We start from the raw sequence: 20496 nt of genomic DNA on the forward strand, positions 1-20496 counted from the left end.
CCGGGTTGCCTCTATGCAAAAAGTTCTATTCACCATTGCCATGCTCCTCACCCGCCCTGCTTTCTGCTGTTGTCAAGTGAATGGCAGATGATGGAAAGAGGACAAATCTGAAAAAAGCAGGCAAGGCGAACTAAATTTTGAGACAGAAACCAAATTTCATTGGCCACTGGCATGCTCATCATTCTGTTAAACATGATTTTACATAAAGCAGGTATCAGCTATGGTTGCCTTTGGACTTACTCTGAAAGTGTTCCCTGTACTATGTGATAAATCACAGCGCTGGGGCAAGTCCTTTACATACTAAGCAATATGAGAGATTCATCTCTCCTTGAGCACGATTCCTTTACTTCAGAGAGAATATAGCTTTCATATTAGCATTAGCTAACAGACTGCTTTCTGTCGCTAAAAGGGGCTGCTTACCTGGACTTATTGACAACAGGAGTGTCATCGTTTGATAACCATTCCTGAGTGGGAGGTGGCTCAGCTTGGAACTTGCAGTGGAACATGGCCTCCTCATTTCTATTCACAATCTGGTTCTCAGGAACAATCACTGGGCGGGGGAAGCTTTCGTCTGTCATTAGGAAAAGGGGAATATGGCAAAGTGATGATTTATCCCATAACAAGAGCCCTGCTGGATCAGACCAAAGCCCAATGTAGTCCACTGTAGCCAGCGAGATGCCTGTGGAACGGCCCAAGCAGGAAATGAGGACAACAGCCCCCTCTGGCTCATGATCCCCAGCACCTAGTACTCCAAGTTAGACTGCCTTTGTATAATCCCATTTTAAAGCCATATAAGTTGGCGGTCATTGTTGCATCTTGTGGTAGTGAACTGCACAGCTTAACTATGCACAGTGTGAAGAAATATTTCCTTTTGTCTGTCTTGAATCACCTGAGTTCCTTCCTCCAGGTTAGAAGTTCCACCTCTTAAAAGGAACAGGCAGTGCAGCACAAGGGAATAAGGCTAAGGATGTTGTTAATAATTACATTTATAATCCCATCCTTCCTCCCAAAGAAGCCAGGGCAGCAGACAGCAAACAAGAAGACAATTCTACACCTGCAGGCTGTCATCTGGCTAGAATGCAACATCCAAGCAGGCCCGTTATGGCTTGAGAGACTCCTAGAGAGCTCTGTCTGCAGAGGCCCTCAGCTATCTCTTGAGTGCATTCCTTTGGCAATTATCCTTAGGCTTATCTTGTCTCTAACACAAGAGAATGCAGTCACCCCTTGAGACCTTTCCTACGAGTAGGACCTTGCAATCTCCCATTTACCTATGATGTTGAGAGTGAAGTTGTTGTTGCTGCACACAAAGGCCACGGCATTCCGAGCACAACAGTAATAGACCCCATTGTCGTCTGGGCTGGCACTCTTGAGAGTCAATGTCCGTTCCTTGTTGCTGACTGAATAGTTTGTACGATCATCTGCGATCTGGGTCCCATCCCGAAACCATTGACTTGTTGGGCTAGGAGACACAGTTTGACAGTTCTGCACTGTAGCAAGAGCCAGTTCTCAACAGGCAGCTCAAAATGGCTCACTTGACTCCTTCCTCCACCCAGCACAAATGGTCCCGACACCACAAAACTATGTTGTGCCAAGAGGCAGTAAGTGGAGATCTAGCAGTCTTCTGCATGCCAACTCTGCACCATCCTCACATCCCCATAACACATTTAGGAACCAGCAATGCAGAGGACTGGAAAGCTGCCTTCTTCTTAAAAGTTCAGAGTTGGTTCTATTCAACTCTTCTTTCTTGGAGGATAAAGTTTCCAAAGTTGTTGGTCCATTAATGAGGCTTTTTGGGGGGGGGAGGGGTCGGGGGAGGGGAGAGAGCCAGCAAAAAGCATTCACAGCAGTGACTCCTTACCGTGGGTGCCCATCAATATGGCAACGCAACGTCACTGGAGCAGAACTTTGTATATCTTCCACTATGGCTGGGTTCTTCAAGACAACTCTCCCTGTTTCAATCCCTAACGAAGAGGGGGTGGGAGAGAAAACAACGAAGGTCACTTGGAGGTCTCAGCCCTAGTACTTTGGACACTGAAGCATCCGTATACCTAACACCAGGGGTCAAGGGGTCACTACAGGAATGCAACATTGCTTCCACCTCTGCATGACTGCACTTGCACTGCAGTGGGGGGGGGGAACCAACTGAGCTGCATATTTGCACTGCAAGTCCATGTCATTCTTGCCTACAAACTGATGATATAATTTACTTAATGGGATTTTTACAAAAACAAAAACAAAACACACATCAACTATAGGAATCCCTGAAGTCGAAGCCTTAGGTGAAAAAGCCAGTAAGATGCAGCTTCTGTCCACTGTGCAGTTACAGACAGCCATACAAACATAGATTTAAGGACATATCTCATGGTACATCCAGCTCAAACGCTGCTCTAACACAGGAGTACTGACTGAGAATGGGAGTTCATGTAACGGTCAGAAGAAATATTAAGTGCCATCTATCACTGGAATATCACTGGATGGTTAAATGAAGCTCCAGACTCCCATTTTTGGGATTATATTAATAATCAGATCGCCTTTGCTGATTTAGTTTTTCAGTGTCAGGCTTCTTTTAACATGCATTGGGGTCAGAGTAGTTGGGAGTCTGGCACTCCCTGGATTTTACTGTTCTGATGATGAATGCAAGGTCAGTGACTAATAAAATCACTTTAATGCAGGACTTAATCTTGGATGAGTGCACTGACATTGTGTGTATTACTGAAACCTGGCTAAATGACCAGGGTGGAGTGGGACTTTCCCAGCTTTACCCTTCAGATTTTGTAGCATTCCAGCAGCCCAGATCCAGGAGATGGGGTTGCAATTGTCTGTAGGGAATCTATCTCCCCTGTCAGGTATCCTGTGCCTAACTCCTCTGGCTTTGTGTGCCTGGTGTTGGCTCAGGGTGACAAAGTTGAGACTCTGTTGGTATACCGTTCACCCCGCTGCCCAACAGTCTCCCTCCCTGAGCTGGTGGAGCTGATCTCGTCGTTGGTGTTGCAGCTTCCCATGCTGATGGTCCTGGGTGATTTCAACATACATGCTGAGGTTAGTCTCATAGGTCCAGCTCAGGACTTCATGGCTGCCATGACAACCATGGGGCTGCCCTTAATATCATCTGAACCAACTCGTGTGGCAGGACGCACGCTCGATCTTGTGTTTTGTTCAGGACAGGAAGCTGGTGATCTGAGGGTGGAGGGGTTCTTGGTGACTCTGTTGTCATGGTCAGATCACCACCTGATTAGGTTTAGACTTTGTGGCCCTGATAACCTCTGCAGGGGTGATGAGCCGATTAAGATGGCCCGCCCCTGGAGACTTATGGATCCTGATTGTTTCCTGAATGCTCTGGGGGATGTTCCCAACATGGCTGGAGCTGCTGCCGAAGCCCTGGTCAACCTCTGGAATACGGAGGTGACCCAGGCGATGGACACTATTACTCCAAAGCACCCTCTTCCACCGGGGAAGGCCCATAATACACCTTAGTTTACTCAAACCTTTGGCCTGATGAAATGACAGGGACGATGACTAGAGCGACGATGGAGAAAAATTCAATCTGTCTTTGACCAAACACTGGTTAGAGCTCATTTTCGAGCCTACCATGTGGCAGTGATGGTGGCGAAAAAAGCTTACTTCTCTGCCACCATTGTATCTGCTCAGTGCCGTCCGGCGATGCTTTTTCAGGTGGTCCGGGGTCCTTTGGGCTCTGGCCCGACAGCAGACTCTGAACCATCAGTTACTTGCTGTGAAATGTTTGCAAGGCACTTCGCAGATAAAATTGTTCGCATTTGGACTGACCTGGACTCCTCGTTCATTACAGTCATGCCAGGTGTCCCCGTTGCTCCCTCTGGTCATTTCTCCATGGATACTTTTCAGCTTGTAAAACCTGAGGATGTGGACAGGATTCTGGGAGAATCGAGGGCCACTACCTGCTCGCTTGATCCTTGCCCATCCTGGCTAATTAAATCCGCCAGATTGGGAGTGGCTGGTTGGTTGACATATCTGATTAACACCTCCCTAAGGGAAGGCTGTATGCCAGCCTTTCCCAACCGGTGTGTCTCCAGATGTTGTTGGACCACAACTCCCATCAGCCTCAGCCATTGGCAATGCTGGCTGAGGCTGATGGGAGTTGTGGTCCAACAACATCTGGAGGCACACTGGTTGGGAAAGGCTGCTCTATGCCAACATTGTTGAAGGAGGCTGTGATTAGATCTTTGTTAAAAAAGCCTTCATTAGATCTTGCAGATCTTAACTTCCGACCAGTCTCTAATCTCCCCTTTCTTGGCAAGGTGATAGAGGGTGGTGGTGGCTCAACTCCAAGTTTTCCTGGATCAATCGAACTATCTAGACCCTTTTCAAACAGGCTTCAGGGACTGCCCTGGTCGCCCTGCTTGATGACCTACGGCGGGCATCAGACGGGGGAGTGCATCTCTGTTGGTGCTGCTGGACCTCTCAGCGGCCTTTGATACCATCAATCATGGTATCCTTCTGAGCCGTCTTGATGGGTCTAGGAGGCACTGTTTTATAGTGGCTCCATTCCTACCTGATGGACAGGACCCAGAAAGCGGTGCTAGGAGACTACTGCTCGACCCCCTGACCATTGGCCTGCAGGGTACCTCAGGGTTCCATACTGTCTCCCATGCTCTTTAACATTTATATGAAACCACTGGGAGAGGTCATCTGGAGATTTGCAGTGCAATGTCATCAATATGCTGATGACATTCAACTCTATCTCTCCCTTCCATCTGATGGCAAGGTGGGACTGCTCATCCTAAACCAGTGCCTGGAGGCTGTGAAGGGCTGGTTGTGGGCAAACAAACTGAAACTTAATCCAGACAAGATGGAAGTGTTGCTAGTCCAGGGGAAAACTGCCCCAGGGATAGGGTTGCAACCTGTTCTGGATGGGGTTGCACTCCCCTTGAAGGAGCAGGTCCGCAGTCTGGGAGTTCTTCTGGATTCTTCCCTGCTGCTGGAATGTCAGATGGCTGCGGTAGCCAGGAATGCTTCTGGTCATCTAAAAATGGTCTACCAGCTGCATCTGTTCCTGGAAGCAGCTGACTTGGCCACAGTGACACATGCATTGGTGACGTTAAGGCTTGGTTATTGTAATGCACTCTACGTGGGGCTGCCTTTAAAAACTATTCGGAAACTACAGTTGGTCCAAAATGCAGCAGCCAGAATGTTAACAGGAGCACAGCGCAGGGAGCATATCACCCCTGTGCTTTATCGACTCCACTGGCTCCCAATTTGTTTCCAAGCCCAATTCAAAGTGCTGGTTTTGACCTTTAAAGCCCTAAATGGCCTTGGACCGGTGTACTTAAGGGACCGCTTATGTCCATATGTTCCTACTCTGGATTTAAGAACATCTGCCTCTAGTCTCCTCTGTGTGCCTGGAATGAAAGAAGTTAGATTGACAGGCACGCGGGAGAGAGCCTTTTCATTTCTGAATCCCAGACTTTGGAATTCCCTGCCCCAAGAAGCCCACTTTGCTCCCTCCCTGATGGTCTTCCGGAAACTTGTAAAAACTATTTTGTTCCAGAGAGCCTTTGGTTGGGACTGATGGGTTAGCCTGACACTATTTAAAGTTTTTTATCTTTTCTTTTTATCTTCTAAGTTCTTTTATTCTCACTCTCTTATGTGTATGCACATATATACATGTATGTATGTGTGTGTATGTGTTTGCATAATGCATTTTATCTATTTTAATTGTATTTTATGCATTTTAATTTAATGTAATGTTTGTGTGTTTATTGTGTATTTTACTATATACGTGTGCTATTTTATTGTAGCTGCCCTGAGTGTCCTATTGTAGGGTAGAAGGGTGGGACATAAATATTTTAAATAAATAAGTAATAATAAATCTATGGTTTGCAGAAAATTATGTTTTCCATAGAGAAGTTTTCCATTTTCCATGGTAGTCTAATTTGCTCTCCCACAGACAGAGAATTAGGTATATATTGGTCAAAAACAGGCATGGAGAACCTGTAGTCCTGCAGAAGTTGCTGGACTACAACTCTCATCAGCCCTCACCACTGGCCATGCTGGCTAGGGCTGGTGGAAGCTGGAGTCCAACAACATCTGGAGGGTCACAGGTTCCCCACTATTGGACAAAAGCAATGGATATTTCAAGGACCAACCTTATCATGGTGGAAGTTGGGGTGAGCCCTAAGCTCTCTTGCTCCAGTCACTTGTACCACTTGCTATTGTTTAGGAGCACCACGAGAGTCCTGGGACATTTCAAAATCTGACTTTCCGCAGTCACATTGCCAAATGAAAAGGCAGCAGGAGAGGGCTATTGTACATGTTATCTGATCACACTCAAGAGCACAGCTGGCCACTAATAAGGCTGTCACATTCCTACTCTCTGCAGCAGAATTCATTGGGGGGGGGGAGAAAGGCAAACATTAAATGTGCCAGGCAGAGGATTTACACCTGGGGTGATAAACCCAAGCTAGCAGGCTAAACCAGACACTCTCTCTCCATTGCTTACATATGGCTCCTTGCAAATCCCTCATGGCTCCTTTTAGTTTGGCTTCACTTGGAAACAAGAATGACGATTATACTAGACATAAATATGGTCTGGCTCAATGAGCTGGCTCTGCCTAGGTGATGACCATGGTTTCAAGGAGGGATAAGTTCTACCATTTGAGCAACTGGCAGCCACTTTCCTAAACAAGAACTTGCCTCAGGGAAAAATCTGCAGCTGCAGCTCATGGGAAAGTATTTAAGAATTTCATTGATGTATCCCACCTTTTCTCTGTGCAGCTGAAGGAAGCAAGCTCAGGGTTCCAAGGCAGCCTCTGATCCAAGCGCTGATCAGAGACAGACCTGCTTGGCTCCTGCAAGGTCGCTGTGTTATGTACCTCCAGACTAGGCTTTGAGCCAAGGTAGTAGCGCTACACTTTCCTTGCAGTTTTTGCCAGAGTGGGGGGAGGACAACAGTTGCTCCGATGCCCCTTTCCCTTGCTGACTACTGAGCACATTCTTGTGCCTGCGTGATTAAGAGAATAAATATGTGTGTGAATGGAAAGAGAGAGTGAGCACACACAAGTCTGCCTGTGATCTGGGTGAAAGAATTTCAGGTATATGTTTTCAGGCAGAGATGGGGATTTGGCCTTCCAGATGTTGCTGAACCACAACTTCTTCCCAGGCATTTGATGGCTGAAGAAGCCTGTTCCTGGCAACCAGAGATCACTGGATGGAAGAATGTTTAACTCTAATTGTGCTTTTAGAGTAGAATGCTTTTCTTTTTGTTGTTAAATTGTTTTTGTTGATTGACCTTGGGCTTCTTCGGGAGGAAGGGCAAGATATAAATTCAATAAACTACAGCAACAACTTCTATTGCTGCCCTGGGCTCCTGCTGGGAGGAAGGGTGGGGCATAAATCAAATAAATAAATAAATATCATCCCTGCCCCTTGGCCATGCTTGCTGGGGCTGATGGAAATTGCAGTTCAGCAACATCGGGAGGGCCAAAAGTCCCCCACATTGTTTTAAGGTGTACATTTGTGTGTGTCATTAAACTCAGTATTTTAAAGTCCCATCACATTGGTGTACAACTACTTAGAATTATGACTTTGTGAATGACTCTGCACAGAAAAGGTGCTTTTCTGATAACCCAATGGCAACATGGATCCCAGGGCAAAAAATAAGTTCCTCTCTTGTTTTTAGACTTAATGGTAAACTTCAATTGGTTGTGTAGGGTCTCTACAAATAGCATGCGGTGTTTTCCTAGACTGTTTAGCCACCAACTCTTATTATTTACTGAATTTGCATTCTGCCCTTCAACTGGAGGTTTCCAGGATGATACATAAGAATTCATTAAAATATATAAATCCATACAATAAATGTTGGAAGTGGGGCAAAAGCAACTCTTGTTCTTTTGTTTATGTTCCAGAAGGGAGATAGAGTTAGGGTCCTCCAGATGGATAGGCTTACCTTTACCTGTGATGCTCTGACTGACTTCCTTCTGTCGCTAGACTGATAGCCTTAAGGAGCTTATCTGCCCCTCCTCCTTCCCCCCCTTCTCTTCTTCTACTGTCTGAAAGAGAGGAGAGACCTTTGTCTCTGCTCTCTCTCTCCTGAGCCATGAGGGCGACTCCTAAACCTGGGCGTTGCACCTCCAACTTAGTTAGTTAGAACTAGGTATGCCTTTCCTATCTACTGTGTATTTCTATAAATAAACTAGCTTTTCTTATTTTAGTAAGTCTTAAGTCTCAGTGATCTCACTGCAGGGTAAAAGCCTGCTTTCTTAGGTAAATGCACACACTGGCACACACACATTTGATGTTCTCTGTTAACAAATATACAAATTTACACAACAACAATAAAAACCCCATGAAACCAACATTATGAAGCAAATATATAAACAGCAAGCCACCAAAATTACAGAATCCAGTGGCAATTCAGTTCTCAACCAGTTCCATATGTCTGAGAGTCTTAAGGTGACATCTAAAAACAAATGATATTGGGGACAACCAACCTTCTATAGAGAAGGCCCTGCTCCATCACACTGCCCCATGAACTGTGGATATTGGTGGAACTCTGAGAAGGGCTTCTCCTGCAGATCTTAAAAAATGGAAATGGACTGCCTTCAAGTCAATTCCGACTTATGGCGACCCTATGAATAGTGTTTTCATGGTAAGCGGTATTCAGAGGGGGTTTACCATTGCCTTCCTCTGACGCTGAGAGGCAGTGACTGGCCCAGGGTCACCCAATGGGCTTCATGGCTATGTGGGATTCGAACCCTGATTTCCCAGGTCGTAGTCCAACACCTTAAGACACAGGTTAATAGGAGAGACAGTCCTTCAGATATTTGGGCCCTAAATTATGCAGGGCTTTATAGACCATAGTTTTGCTTAACTGGGATTTGAGTTGTCCACTCTTTAGTTTGTAAAACCATCACAACTAAAAGAGTAATATACACTTGTTCTTCTGTATGTGTACACACTAGAGTTGTCATTGGCAGACACTCCACAGTGTGTGCTATTGTGTAGCTTATTTTTTACTATTTAGGATAGATGTAAAGTTGGTGTGTATGAAAAACCCATTTGGTGTGTGTGTGTCCCCGTTGCTGATTTCCTTTTAATTGTTTTAAATTGGTTGTATACAAGTCCTGGCATGTACCATGTTTTGAGACTGCTGTTTTAGCTTGTTATCATAATGAGATGGATTTTTTTTAAAAAAAAGCTTTTATCTATTTAAGCGGTATTGAGAAGGCTTCTTTCTGAAAGACAGCAAAGACATATTTTAAAAAAATAAATAATCATGTCTGTCTGGATTTAATGATGCTGATGCTATTATAACTAAAGTGCTCACATTTTATGTTAAAAGATGCATTTGTAGTCCGAGCTTCTTCTCCAGTCTCTATGTTCTTAGCCACGCACTGAAAGTTCCCTCCATCTTGATGCCTATCAACAGATGTGAACTGAAGGTTGCTCCCTTCCTTAAAACGGCGTTCAGTGTCCTGAACGGGGACCCCATTCTGTAGCCATTCAAACTCTGTGCCTCTTGGTTCCTCCACTTCACAGCGCAAAATGGCACTGCGGCCATGCAAGGCATCCTGGGAATATGGCTCCTTAGTGAAAGATATCTTTGCTTGAGCCCCAACAGCTGAAAAAGAAGAAAAGAGAAAGGTGATTAGTTCCAGAGTCCTTGAAGTCTTTTTTTTGGGGGGGGGGGAAGAGGGAAAAAGAAAAGGGGAGATCTCTGATAAGAATGTAAGAAGAGCCTGTGGAACCTGGCCAATGGCCCATCTAGTCTAGAGCCCTGTTCTCACAGTGACCAACCAGATGATCACGGGAAGCCACAAGCAGGACCTGACCACAAGAGCATTCTGCCCTCCTATGGCTTCCAGCAACTGGGATTTAGAGGCATACTGCCTTCAACCATGGAGGCAGAGGGCAGCCATTGTGGCTCACCACCTTATTCCAAAATAGTAATAGGGGGAAACTAGTTAAAATGTAGTAAGTCAGCCACATCCGGTTATGTTAGAAGAATCTCAGCATCCATTAAAAACAGCAGCTAAATTTCTAATTCTTAGGATTGTGAAGATCATTAAAAATTGCAGTTGCACTATAATTCTGCTTCTACAAAGGTCATCTCTCTCTCCCCCCCCCCGGGCATATAGTGTGATCATGCAACAGGCAGTGGGTCAGAAACCCAAAAAGGTTGATATTAACCCAATAAGCTGTTCTCAGTTTGAGTTGTGAAGCTCTTTTGAAACTGGCAGACTCTTGATTTAAGTGGATAAAAACTATGCTGAGTCTCTTCCTCTGATGACACAAAAGCAGACTTCTACTGACTTTCTGTCAGCAAGTCACCAACAATTTTTAGACGTCAAAAATATAGTTGGAAAGCATACTTTCAACCTTGAAACTATGGCTCTTCCCTACATGATTTAGGTAATAAACCCTCAAAGTATGGCATTTACACGGGGAAAAGAAAGAACCCATCTAGAACATGAAAACAGAGCTGGAGAATTTTGAGAAAGGATGACTTTTAACAGTAAACTCTTCTCCAATCCATGGTACAAGTATTAGCTGTCTAGGTGTATAGTGCCCTGTTGTAATGTGAAACCCACACAAAGACATTATATTCTAACTTGTAAATTTGGAATGGAATAATTTTATGTGGAAATAAGAGTTTCATTGTTAAATATATACCTTAACAAGGCCCCAAAATGCTTTGGCCCATCATCTTGATACCAAAACTGAGTTTTGCCAGACCTACAGCAGGAGCCTTTATTGCTTCAGTCATAAAGCCAAAGCACCATAGCTGGGCTGTAAATGACTCTCTTATGCTTTGTGGATCACAAAGTTATGGAGTAGGGCCTCCCAACATCCTCAATTCACACATGAAGGATATACTGCAAGGATCCAAAGGCTTATTCAGATTATCCTGCACTGTAAACCACAGATTTCCCCCTTGCAAGATTCCTTCAGAATCAGTAACATGGCTTTTCTGGAAAGTTTTGAAGTTCTGATGTCCTAAATTAAGTGCGATCCAGGTCTGCAGGTTTGGATGTGTACTTTCGGTTTTAATTTACCCCATTCACAGCATTCTACATGCACACAATGTTGAAAAAGATAAGAGGCTCTTTGTGCAAGTGCACACATTTTTTTTTAAAAAAGGATTTAATATACATGCTTATACTTAATTACAACTTTGAAACTGCCCAGTTTGATGGGTATTATATCTATTCATTAGGTTGGCTATTAATTTTACAAAAAAGCCCACATTTTTAGAAGAGGAAAATTGTCTGCTCTGCCATCACTACTATGACATTTAGTCTCCACAAGACATTATCTGATGAGGGTAGGGAGAGGTCTTGCCACGGAGCTTATTAAATTCATGTCTGCAGAACTGGAAATGAGGCAGACAAAAGTTTCAAGGACTATATTTAAGGAGGTTGAAGAAAAAGAAGGGGTATTGTTAGAGAGAAGGCAGAAGGAGGCGGTAGCAGTAGCCCTCGCTAGTTTTTGCCATTGTGTTTGAAAATCAAAGGAGCTCTCTCCGCCTGAGTACTGAAAAGTAAAATAAAAATTAGGAAAGATGAACAAAATGGTGCAGACATGTTTGGGGTTTTTTTTGGGGGGGTTCACTTATCATTAGCGATGTCAGAGGCCTAAAGAGTCCTCACAGCAATAGAAACAATAGCTTGGAGGTGGGCACATTTTCTCAGCAACAGCATTTTGAAGGCTAGGAAAAAGTGCTACACCATGAAGGTGGCTGGATCCATTAGATAACTGTGCTAATTTGGGGGAAAGTTTTTAAAAAACCCTTCTGCAAAAGCTAAATAATGATGGTGTATTTGTTGCACAATCTGAAAAACTTAAAAAGGGAGGGTGTAATTATTAGCATTCATTGCACAGAAGTCTGGGCCATTCTTCGAATCTGAAAAATGGGTCTCAGAGCCTTTCAAGAGGCTAGACATGCAGGTTGTAAAAAAAAAAGCTAAGTACCATCATTCTATAGCAGCCCAAAATATGATATTATTACATTTATATCCCGCCCTTTCTTCCAGTAGGAACCCAGGGGGGCAAACAAAAGCACTAAAAACACTAACTGCACCATGGTAAAATTTACATTCATTGCTCTGTCCACTTTTTCTTCTGGCCCTGCCCAGCACTATCATGTGGCCCCTGGAAAGTTGTAGAAAAGGGAATGCAGCCCTCAAGCTTAAGAAGATACCCCACCCCTGGTTTAAGTATTGGCTGCTCCCTGTTTTTTGGCTAGATGTTGTCTTGTTCTTCCTTCCAACATACTAGTAAGGCCAAGGTTTTGCTGCCAGACTTAAAAAAAAGCCTAGGAAATTGAAATAGTCTTGGTAGTATTTCTTCATTTGAAGTACAACTGGCTCAAAGGCAACTTTAAATCCTATTAGAAACCCCAAAATCACAAGGTCAGAGCTTCAGAAAACTCCTTAAGTTATTTGTTTTTTAAAAAATCAGATGAGAGGTAAACAAAATTAGGGCAGTAAAGCAACACATTCCTCCAGGGCCAATTAGACTGACTGATGACCCTCCATGGCCAGAGACACATCTTAAGCTGCAAGGTGGGAGGGACTGCATGGGGATGCAAGTAAGGTATATGGGAAGATAAGTGCTGGCAACATTTGCTAAACCAGTGAAAAGTCTGGAAAAAGTTATTTTAAATAAGAGCAAGAGATCTCATCTATCATTTACAATGAAGCATGCCTTTTGTAAATGATAGTTTCATAACATTTACCTTTTTTGCACATTCATAATGATCACTCTCTGAAGAGGGTCACTGAAATTCTCTAAACTGATTTTACAGATTAAAGAACTGAAACCAGCAATGTCACTTCTCCATTGACACTGGTAAATCTACAGCTAAACTGGGATATTTTGTGATGAAATAACCAAAGCCTTGGAAAATAATCCTGAAACATATCCTGAGAATGGATTAAAAGCCCTAATATCTAGTTCTTATTTTGTAGAGGGCTTTACTTGCAATTTATCAAGAGCAACTTGCTGATCAGAGATTTAAGAATTGGGTATCTGCGACAATTCCATTCTGACGGCAGTTTATTGGTCACTTTGACATCCCTGCTTTTTCATGCAAAAGGAGTTCAAGCTATGCTTAAAACAGGGTGAGAGAGAAAAAAGGTTTTAAGTACACAGAGCACAAAAAGATTGGACACTGAGAAAGATGCACCATTTCCAGCAGGTACACTGAAATAGTCTCTTCTATCAGGGCAAGGAATAGGTGGGGGAAATCAGAAAAACCAATACCATTTTTTTAATGGGTCCATCTCTGGGCTTTGGAGTTTTCTGCATAATGTCACCTGGTGGCCCCTACCTACTAAGCATCACTGCTGTTTCTCTCCCCCCCCAATCCGCTAAACAGAAGGACAGCTATACCAGCTGCAGTGGCTATTGCGCCATGTAGCTGTCACTAGAACTGGCAAGCAAGCAGTGATAATGATTAGGAACAACCATCCATTAGTAAGTAAGGGGAGGAGGTAAGTAGAAGGCTGCAGCTCTTCCTTGCCATTTGCCTGGATGGGGGGGGGCAAGCAAGCTATTGGTGGCTGCAAAGAATAGCAGCAACCTCCCTCTGCAGTACATGGGGAGGAGGAGCATTCACAGCTTGTACTGGCAATGGTGCCTCACTGAGGAAGAGGTGCCAATAGAGTGGGACCAATCCTTGCCACCACCAAAAGAAAGAGGGCAGGTGCTAGTGGCAAGGGCAGGGGGTCCTCAAGCAGTTGCCCGTAACCAATTTCTGATGCTGGCCCTGCTTTTAAAAGATCAGAGCAATTCCTCCCAAGTTGTTGGGTAACAAGTAACTGCAAAATATGGTGTGCTACCTTTAACCCCCTCTTTCCAGAGGAGGCCAGGCCTGGCTTCAGAGACCTATCAGCAATGCTAATTAAGGCTTTACATATAGGAGTTAACAGTTTGCTTCAGTGAACTGGGATTGTTTGTCTTTTTGTCATTTCTATTCAGGGAGAGTGTCCACGAACATGTAGGTTGACTTACGTAGATTTCTGAGTATGCACACACAAAGCTCCACTGAGATGCAAGAACTAACTTGATAATTGCTTTTATAACAATACTAGTGCTAATACCCACAGTCAGTCAGTGAGTTGACATGATGATGAACTAACACCAGTGGAATTCAATTTAACCAGTTGTTACTTAGCAATGCATATGGGCTCTTAAGTCAGCAGAACAGCTTGAGGTGCTGTGAGCAGCCCCTGTAGCTATATCCCTCTCTGAGGGAAGGAAGGAAGGTTCCAACTATATCAATGAGTGACTGCAGCTGGAACAGAGACGGGAAAAGGATCAATGAATGGCAGGAAGCAGAGGCTGAATCATTGCTACCTTATCCAACAACCACCTGGGACCTTCTGGATCATGCTGCTGACAGAGAGTCAGTTGGGTCACGTGGCCAGTTCTGAAGCTACATGTCCACTGACAACACTATGGTGGGATCTGATCCACTGTGAACTTAGCAGAATCCAGAGAAACTTTCTACCTAGCAGATTTCTCAGTTAGTACTCCCAAGCCACAGCCTACAAATAGCTGCACATTTGTAAACATTCCTCAGGTTACAAGTTGGCCACAGAAAGGGGAACAAAGGGCAATTCAACAGTTGCTGCTCTCCATCTGATGCAGTCCCCAGGAATGATGTCTCATGTGAAACCGGGCCAAAGCAGCTTGGAATTTCAGGGTCAGTCTGATAGGAGACAGATGCGAAGAGGCTTATACATTTAAAAAGCATCATTTTTAAAGAGGAAAATACAAAGCTTCAGAAATGGCACATGGCTGCTGCTGCTGCTGCTTCACAGCTTATTTATTTACTTATTTATTACCCGCTTTTCATTGCCAAGACAATCCCAGAGTGGGTTACAACAGAATCAATACAAAATACATATCAAACCAAAACAGAACGAGCTAAAAACAAACAAGATGAATGACAATTCAGCACCCTTATTACACCATGGGGTTTAATCTAACGTTAGCAGACTAGTTTGTGAACATTAAAGACCTGAAATTCTAGAAGGAGAGAAACTGTGAAAAGGCATTTTTTTAAAACTTTGCAACCTAAGACCCTGCCTTACACTGAGGCAGACCATTGGTCTGTCCTGCTCAGTATTTTGCCTACATACGATGACTGGCAGTGGCTCTGTGGAGTTTCAGACAGGTGTACCCCTTTCTGGAGATGTTCAGGATTTCACTTGGGACCTTCTGCATTCAAAGCATGTGGTCTACCACTGAACTACAGCATTTTCACAGCATTTTCGATTAAGACAACAGATAATTTGACTGTTTTTCAGCCTCTTTCCACCCTTAAAAATTGTTCTGAGGACAAACTACTAGAACCGATAATTCTAACCAACCCTAACTGGAAAATGAAGAACCCACAAGGTTCCTTTATTGGGAAGTGAGCATTACTGCATGACTTATATAATCTATCAGAAGTTTTGCTGGAGTGGGGAGAAGTTAAGGTGCTTAACATGTATTATTCAAATAGCTCAAAGGGAAGTGTTGGATTGGGATTTAGGAATCCCAATATATGTATGAAGGTTTGGAACACATTGCAGTATTTCCAACCCCACAAACTGTTTGTTGGAAATGGGGCCTATTCAATCTAAACCCCTTTTACCCACTGTTTATCCCAGAAGGAAGCCACTAAATTAGAGCAAACCTCCACTCAAGGAGGATACTAGCACTATTCACCAACAGGCCCTCAGGAGGGGGAGGAGGAATTCTCCTCTGACTTTTCTTAGTAATATCCCAATTCGAAACCCTTGCATGTCTGTTACAATACCTATTACTCCATGCAGGGACAAAAGAATCTCAAAAGTAAACTGTCATGGCCTCAACAAGTGGGGAAAGGAAACCCTCACAAGAATTTGAAATCAGACTCTGAAAACCCACCCTATAAAGGAGGATAGATATAGGTTTTGGAGTTCAGATGAAAAGAATAAGGAGAGTATCCATGAGGATGTCCCTTTATCTAATTACTTCTATCTACTTAGGCTTGGGCTTGTACGATGACTCCTAATTGTATGCTGTACTGTATTTGAACTGTATTGTATATTGTTTTGTGATTTATTTATTTCTTGTATTGTTTTCGGAGCTTTGCTTGGTATACTGTTTTCATTTTTCTTTTTGAACTGTGATCTTTATTCTGTACATGTTTTAGAGATTTTTTTTTGTAAGTCGTTTTGAATTTCATTTTCAAAAAAGTGACTACTAAATATCAAAAATAATAGTTATAATAATTTCACATACCCCACCCCAAATCATATTCTGTGTGGAACAGATACATACTTTGATGCTGATGAAAATGTTTGTGAGAAGCATTCAATTTTTGCTCAGGCCTGGTTGAATGTCATTCCCCTCTACTGAAGTGATGTCACTACTTAGACCATTACTTTGCCCTAGAAATTCCATCAATGACTACAAACTTGATTTAGCTTCTCTAGATATTAGCTTCTCTAGTCTTTATAATGAGAGCCAGTGTGGTGTAGTGGTTAAGGTGTTGGACCACGACCTGGGAGACCAGGGTTCAAATCCCCACACAGCCATGAAGCTCACTGGGTGACCTTGGGCCAGTCACTACTTCTCAGCCTCTGAGGAAGGCAATGGTAAACCCCCTCTGAATACCGCTTACCATGAAAACCCTATTGACAGGGTCACCATAAGTTGGGATCGACTTGAAGGCAGTCCAGTCAGTCTTTATACTCCTTTGCATGCTGGTTATATATTACCAAATTCCCTTCAACACTGTTCCTGCTGTTACCAGAGTTGCTACTCTGCAATTAAAACATTTGTTCTATTAGGCTTCTGTGCCTGCTCCCAGGGCTGTGGAGTCAGAGTTGGAGTCGTGGAGTCGGAAGCAATTTTGTTTGGAGTCGGAGTCAGAGTCGGAAGAAATGTACCGACTCCGACATAAATGGCAAATGTATATTAACTAGTAATAACAAATTTACTGTAGTAAAATGGTAGCACAAGGCATTTCATCACCACCACGTGAATCCAGAGCTTGGAAAAGTTACTTTTTTAAACTACAACTCCCACGAGCCCAATCCCTGGGGCTGATGGGAGTTGTAGTTTAAAAAAGTAACTTTTCCAAGCTCTGGATTCACGTGGTGGTGATGAAATGCCTTGTGCTACCATTTTACTACAGTAAATTTGTTATTACTAGTTAATATATATTTGCCATTTATGAAGGAGTCGGAGTCAGACAGTAGAAAAATAGAAGAGTCGGAGTCAAAGGTCTGGCGTACCGACTCCACAGTCCTGCCTGCTCCCCTCACAGACCATGTAATAAACAAGCCAGATAATAAAGACCATTAGAGGACCAGTCAGTCTGTGATGGAACCATATTCCTGCAAACTGCATTGTACCTTTTCCTATCCTCCCAATGTTTTTAGATTTCCCTCCCAGTTTATATCTCTTGTTATCTGGCAACAGATGTTAGTTTAATCATGGTTTTACTCTATATGAGCTAAGTTCAGTTTCTAAGTTTTGTTTGTATCTCCCAAGGCGCAGGGTCAGGATAGTCTCCTGAATGGGTGAAAAATGAGGCAAAAGGAGTTGGCATAAGCATTAGTCAATGTCACATGAAGTAAACTCTCCTAGAATTATTTATCCCATAATTTACACTTAGCTGTTTAAAAATTCTGAGGTGTCACTGAACTGGGAGTGTTGTTGCTGTTTAAGGCTTCATGTACTCCAAAAAAGGCTTTTAATGCTGGAAACACGCAAGTGCCAGAAATCCTGGAGAATTGCTGTCAGTCACTGCAGACAATACATAGCTAGATGGACTCTGTATAAGGCAGCTTTCTATGTTCCTATGTTCAAGTGACCTTAAGGTAAGGAAATTATTGTATGCATGGCTTACACCTCCATGCAGTAAAGGGCTCAATGAAGCCTAAATGATACTTCCACAGCTGAGCATCACTGCAAAAGCATACATTAGGCCAGATCCCCAAGCCCTTTTCCTCTTTTACCTCTCACTGTACTTTCAGCTTTTTCTTACATGATGAAGCTTAACATTTCACAGATCATAACATTACATCATAAATACTGAACTAAATGACAAGACACCTCCTTTCCCATAATCCATCTTATACTGGATATTATTATTAGATTCAGCACGATCACCATTAGGGGGAACAACCAAACTCCCAGGGCAAACACTTGTTTTAATCACAAATCAATTAAAAAAAACATACAACCAAGTTAAAAATGGCAAAGTTTATTCAATCCTATCTGCTCCCCCTCCCCAACACCTCTGCCTTATGCTTTCCTAAGATCCCTGCCCTGCCCCTCCCAGAGACAACAGAAGAGTGTATAACATTGCTTCTGGAATTCTTACAACAAAATCTCCTACTGCATTACAATTTAGATGGTAAAAAGAGATGGGTGGGGGGTTTCAAAGCGGTAGGTGAAACCTAAATAGTCAGGAACCAAACAGATACTCATCAGGTGTTATATATCTCTGCTTTAGCTGTGGTTTTATTGCTAATGCTTCCTTTACAATGCCAGTCACAGCCTTCGCTTTTGAAACACCAGGGAACCAGAGCTCAGCTATAGCCAGCTGACATGTACTGATCTCAAAGTGTTCCTGCCATTAATTCATCAGGAAAGGATGCAGGCACACCAAAGGTCATTTCCCTAGCTGGCCTAATCAGCTGCACTGTCAGAAGAAAACATTGCTGTATTGTGAATATCTGCAGAAATCTGAAAAACTGGATGATAGCCTGTGCTGACAAGAAGATTCACCTTGTATTCAAGCTTAACCTAATTAAAGCTGCATAACTAATTTTATAGCTTGCATCCTTTCCTGAGACAGGGTGGCAAATAATAATAAAAAATAAGCAAACTGTAAAATTGATTGTTCTTCTGACTCCTTACCAGTTTTAATTGAGCTCTCTATAAATCTTTGGAAATCTAAAAATATTGTTCTACCTAGCAAGACAATATGACTTTGCTCTGAGAATTTCCCAGGCAAGGTGGCATTTTAGTCCCTCCTTAAGAGAGAGGTTTAAAACATCACAAAGGTTCTGGCTGTAGTCTGCTTACATCAGATCAACTTTACTAAGGTAATACAGATCAAGAGTACTACATTGGCAAAAGGGAACACAACCCCCAAACTACTCATATTATCATATGGATCTACTAAAACAGGTTGAGTTTATCTTCTCACCTCTGAAAGATCCACTGAATTATGCACCCATCACCTACTAAGGATTAAAGTAGCATGTAAGAATTAACACACAGAGAGATAATATATCTGAAGTCAAGACAATATGCAACTTGACTTTCTCTATCTCCAACATCACTTCTTAGGCCAGTAACAACATTGCAGACTTCCCTCAGAATGGATCAGGCTGCAATTTAGTCTTTCAGGCTCAGATCTTATGCATGTGTCGTTGGGAGTTCACTAACACACAACACAGTGGGAGCTGCACAGGATTTCATGGTCAACTTTTTAAAAAATATATGATGGCAGTATTTAGCAGACATCAAGTCTGAGGGACCAGAACATCTAAAATGTGAACTCTTGCAGGGAGAAGGATTCATCAGGCACCAACCCCAGTCATTAAAACAAAACAAGGTGGCCCATGCACTTCATAAGCAACTCTGTCAAGGAATGGTAAAAAAACAACCCACAACTCTCTCCAGACAATGAATGATCCAAGCCATATGCCAGCTCTCCCTTTACCCCCCTGCCCCAAATTCTAGATTGCTAGTCAGCATTCCTTGAGATTAATTTTTCCCCAACCTAAAGACAGGTCTAATTATCTCATCTTGGTGACAGAGGAATAGCAGAGGCAGTTTCCATCATCAGCTGCTGTACACCCATAATAATGACTTACAATGATGTCCTGTTTATCCATCAATTCATAGCAGCTGCTGCCTAAACAACAAAGGCTGCCTTAGTATCTCAAGGCTACACAGCAAAAGGAAACACATGTTCCTATATTAAGATAAGCATGTGAAATTAGCAATGCAACATATCAATTTCACTGCAAATTGTAACACAACAAATGTTTGCCATCTAATACAGTGAAATAGATTAAAAATAAAGGATGATAAACATGATAGGGATACTGCAAATGTGCATTCTGAAGCTATTTGCAATAAAACAAATTGACTCTACTGTTTAACCATGCAGGCATCTTATTAGATTTGTTTGTATCTTCTCTCATACATGACATACATTATAGTAGAATCTAAATCTTCCATCTTCCTTTTAACCAACCCTTGTACATTATATATTATATTATTACCATTTAATCATGCAGGCATCTTATTAGATTTGTTTGTGCTTTCTCTTATACGTGACATACATTAAATTAGAACAGTTTAGCATATGCCTCTCATACAGATCTTTCGTCTTCCTTTAACCAACCCTTGTACATTATATATTATATTATGACCATTTAACCATGCAGACATCTTGTTAGATTTGTTTGTACCTTCTCTCATATGAGACATAAATATTATATTCAAATAGTAAAG

General features: G+C 42.7%; 1 protein-coding gene across 2 annotated transcripts in view; it reads right to left on the reverse strand.

Moving 5' to 3' along the window:
• Positions 1 to 20496, reverse strand: part of PTK7 (protein tyrosine kinase 7 (inactive)) — a 134277-nt gene that overhangs the window by 29263 nt on the left and 84518 nt on the right. For both annotated transcript variants that reach the window (XM_061625464.1, XM_061625465.1), the window contains exons 2-5: positions 9305 to 9598; positions 1859 to 1961; positions 1269 to 1459; positions 421 to 571 (exon numbers count right to left, since the gene is read on the reverse strand). In XM_061625464.1, the coding sequence (XP_061481448.1) occupies positions 421 to 571; positions 1269 to 1459; positions 1859 to 1961; positions 9305 to 9598 (739 nt within the window). The remainder of the gene's footprint in view (positions 1 to 420; positions 572 to 1268; positions 1460 to 1858; positions 1962 to 9304; positions 9599 to 20496) is intronic.

Source organism: Rhineura floridana, chromosome 4 (genome assembly GCF_030035675.1).
Source record: "Rhineura floridana isolate rRhiFlo1 chromosome 4, rRhiFlo1.hap2, whole genome shotgun sequence".
In the NCBI taxonomy this organism is placed as follows: Eukaryota; Metazoa; Chordata; class Lepidosauria; order Squamata; family Rhineuridae; genus Rhineura; species Rhineura floridana.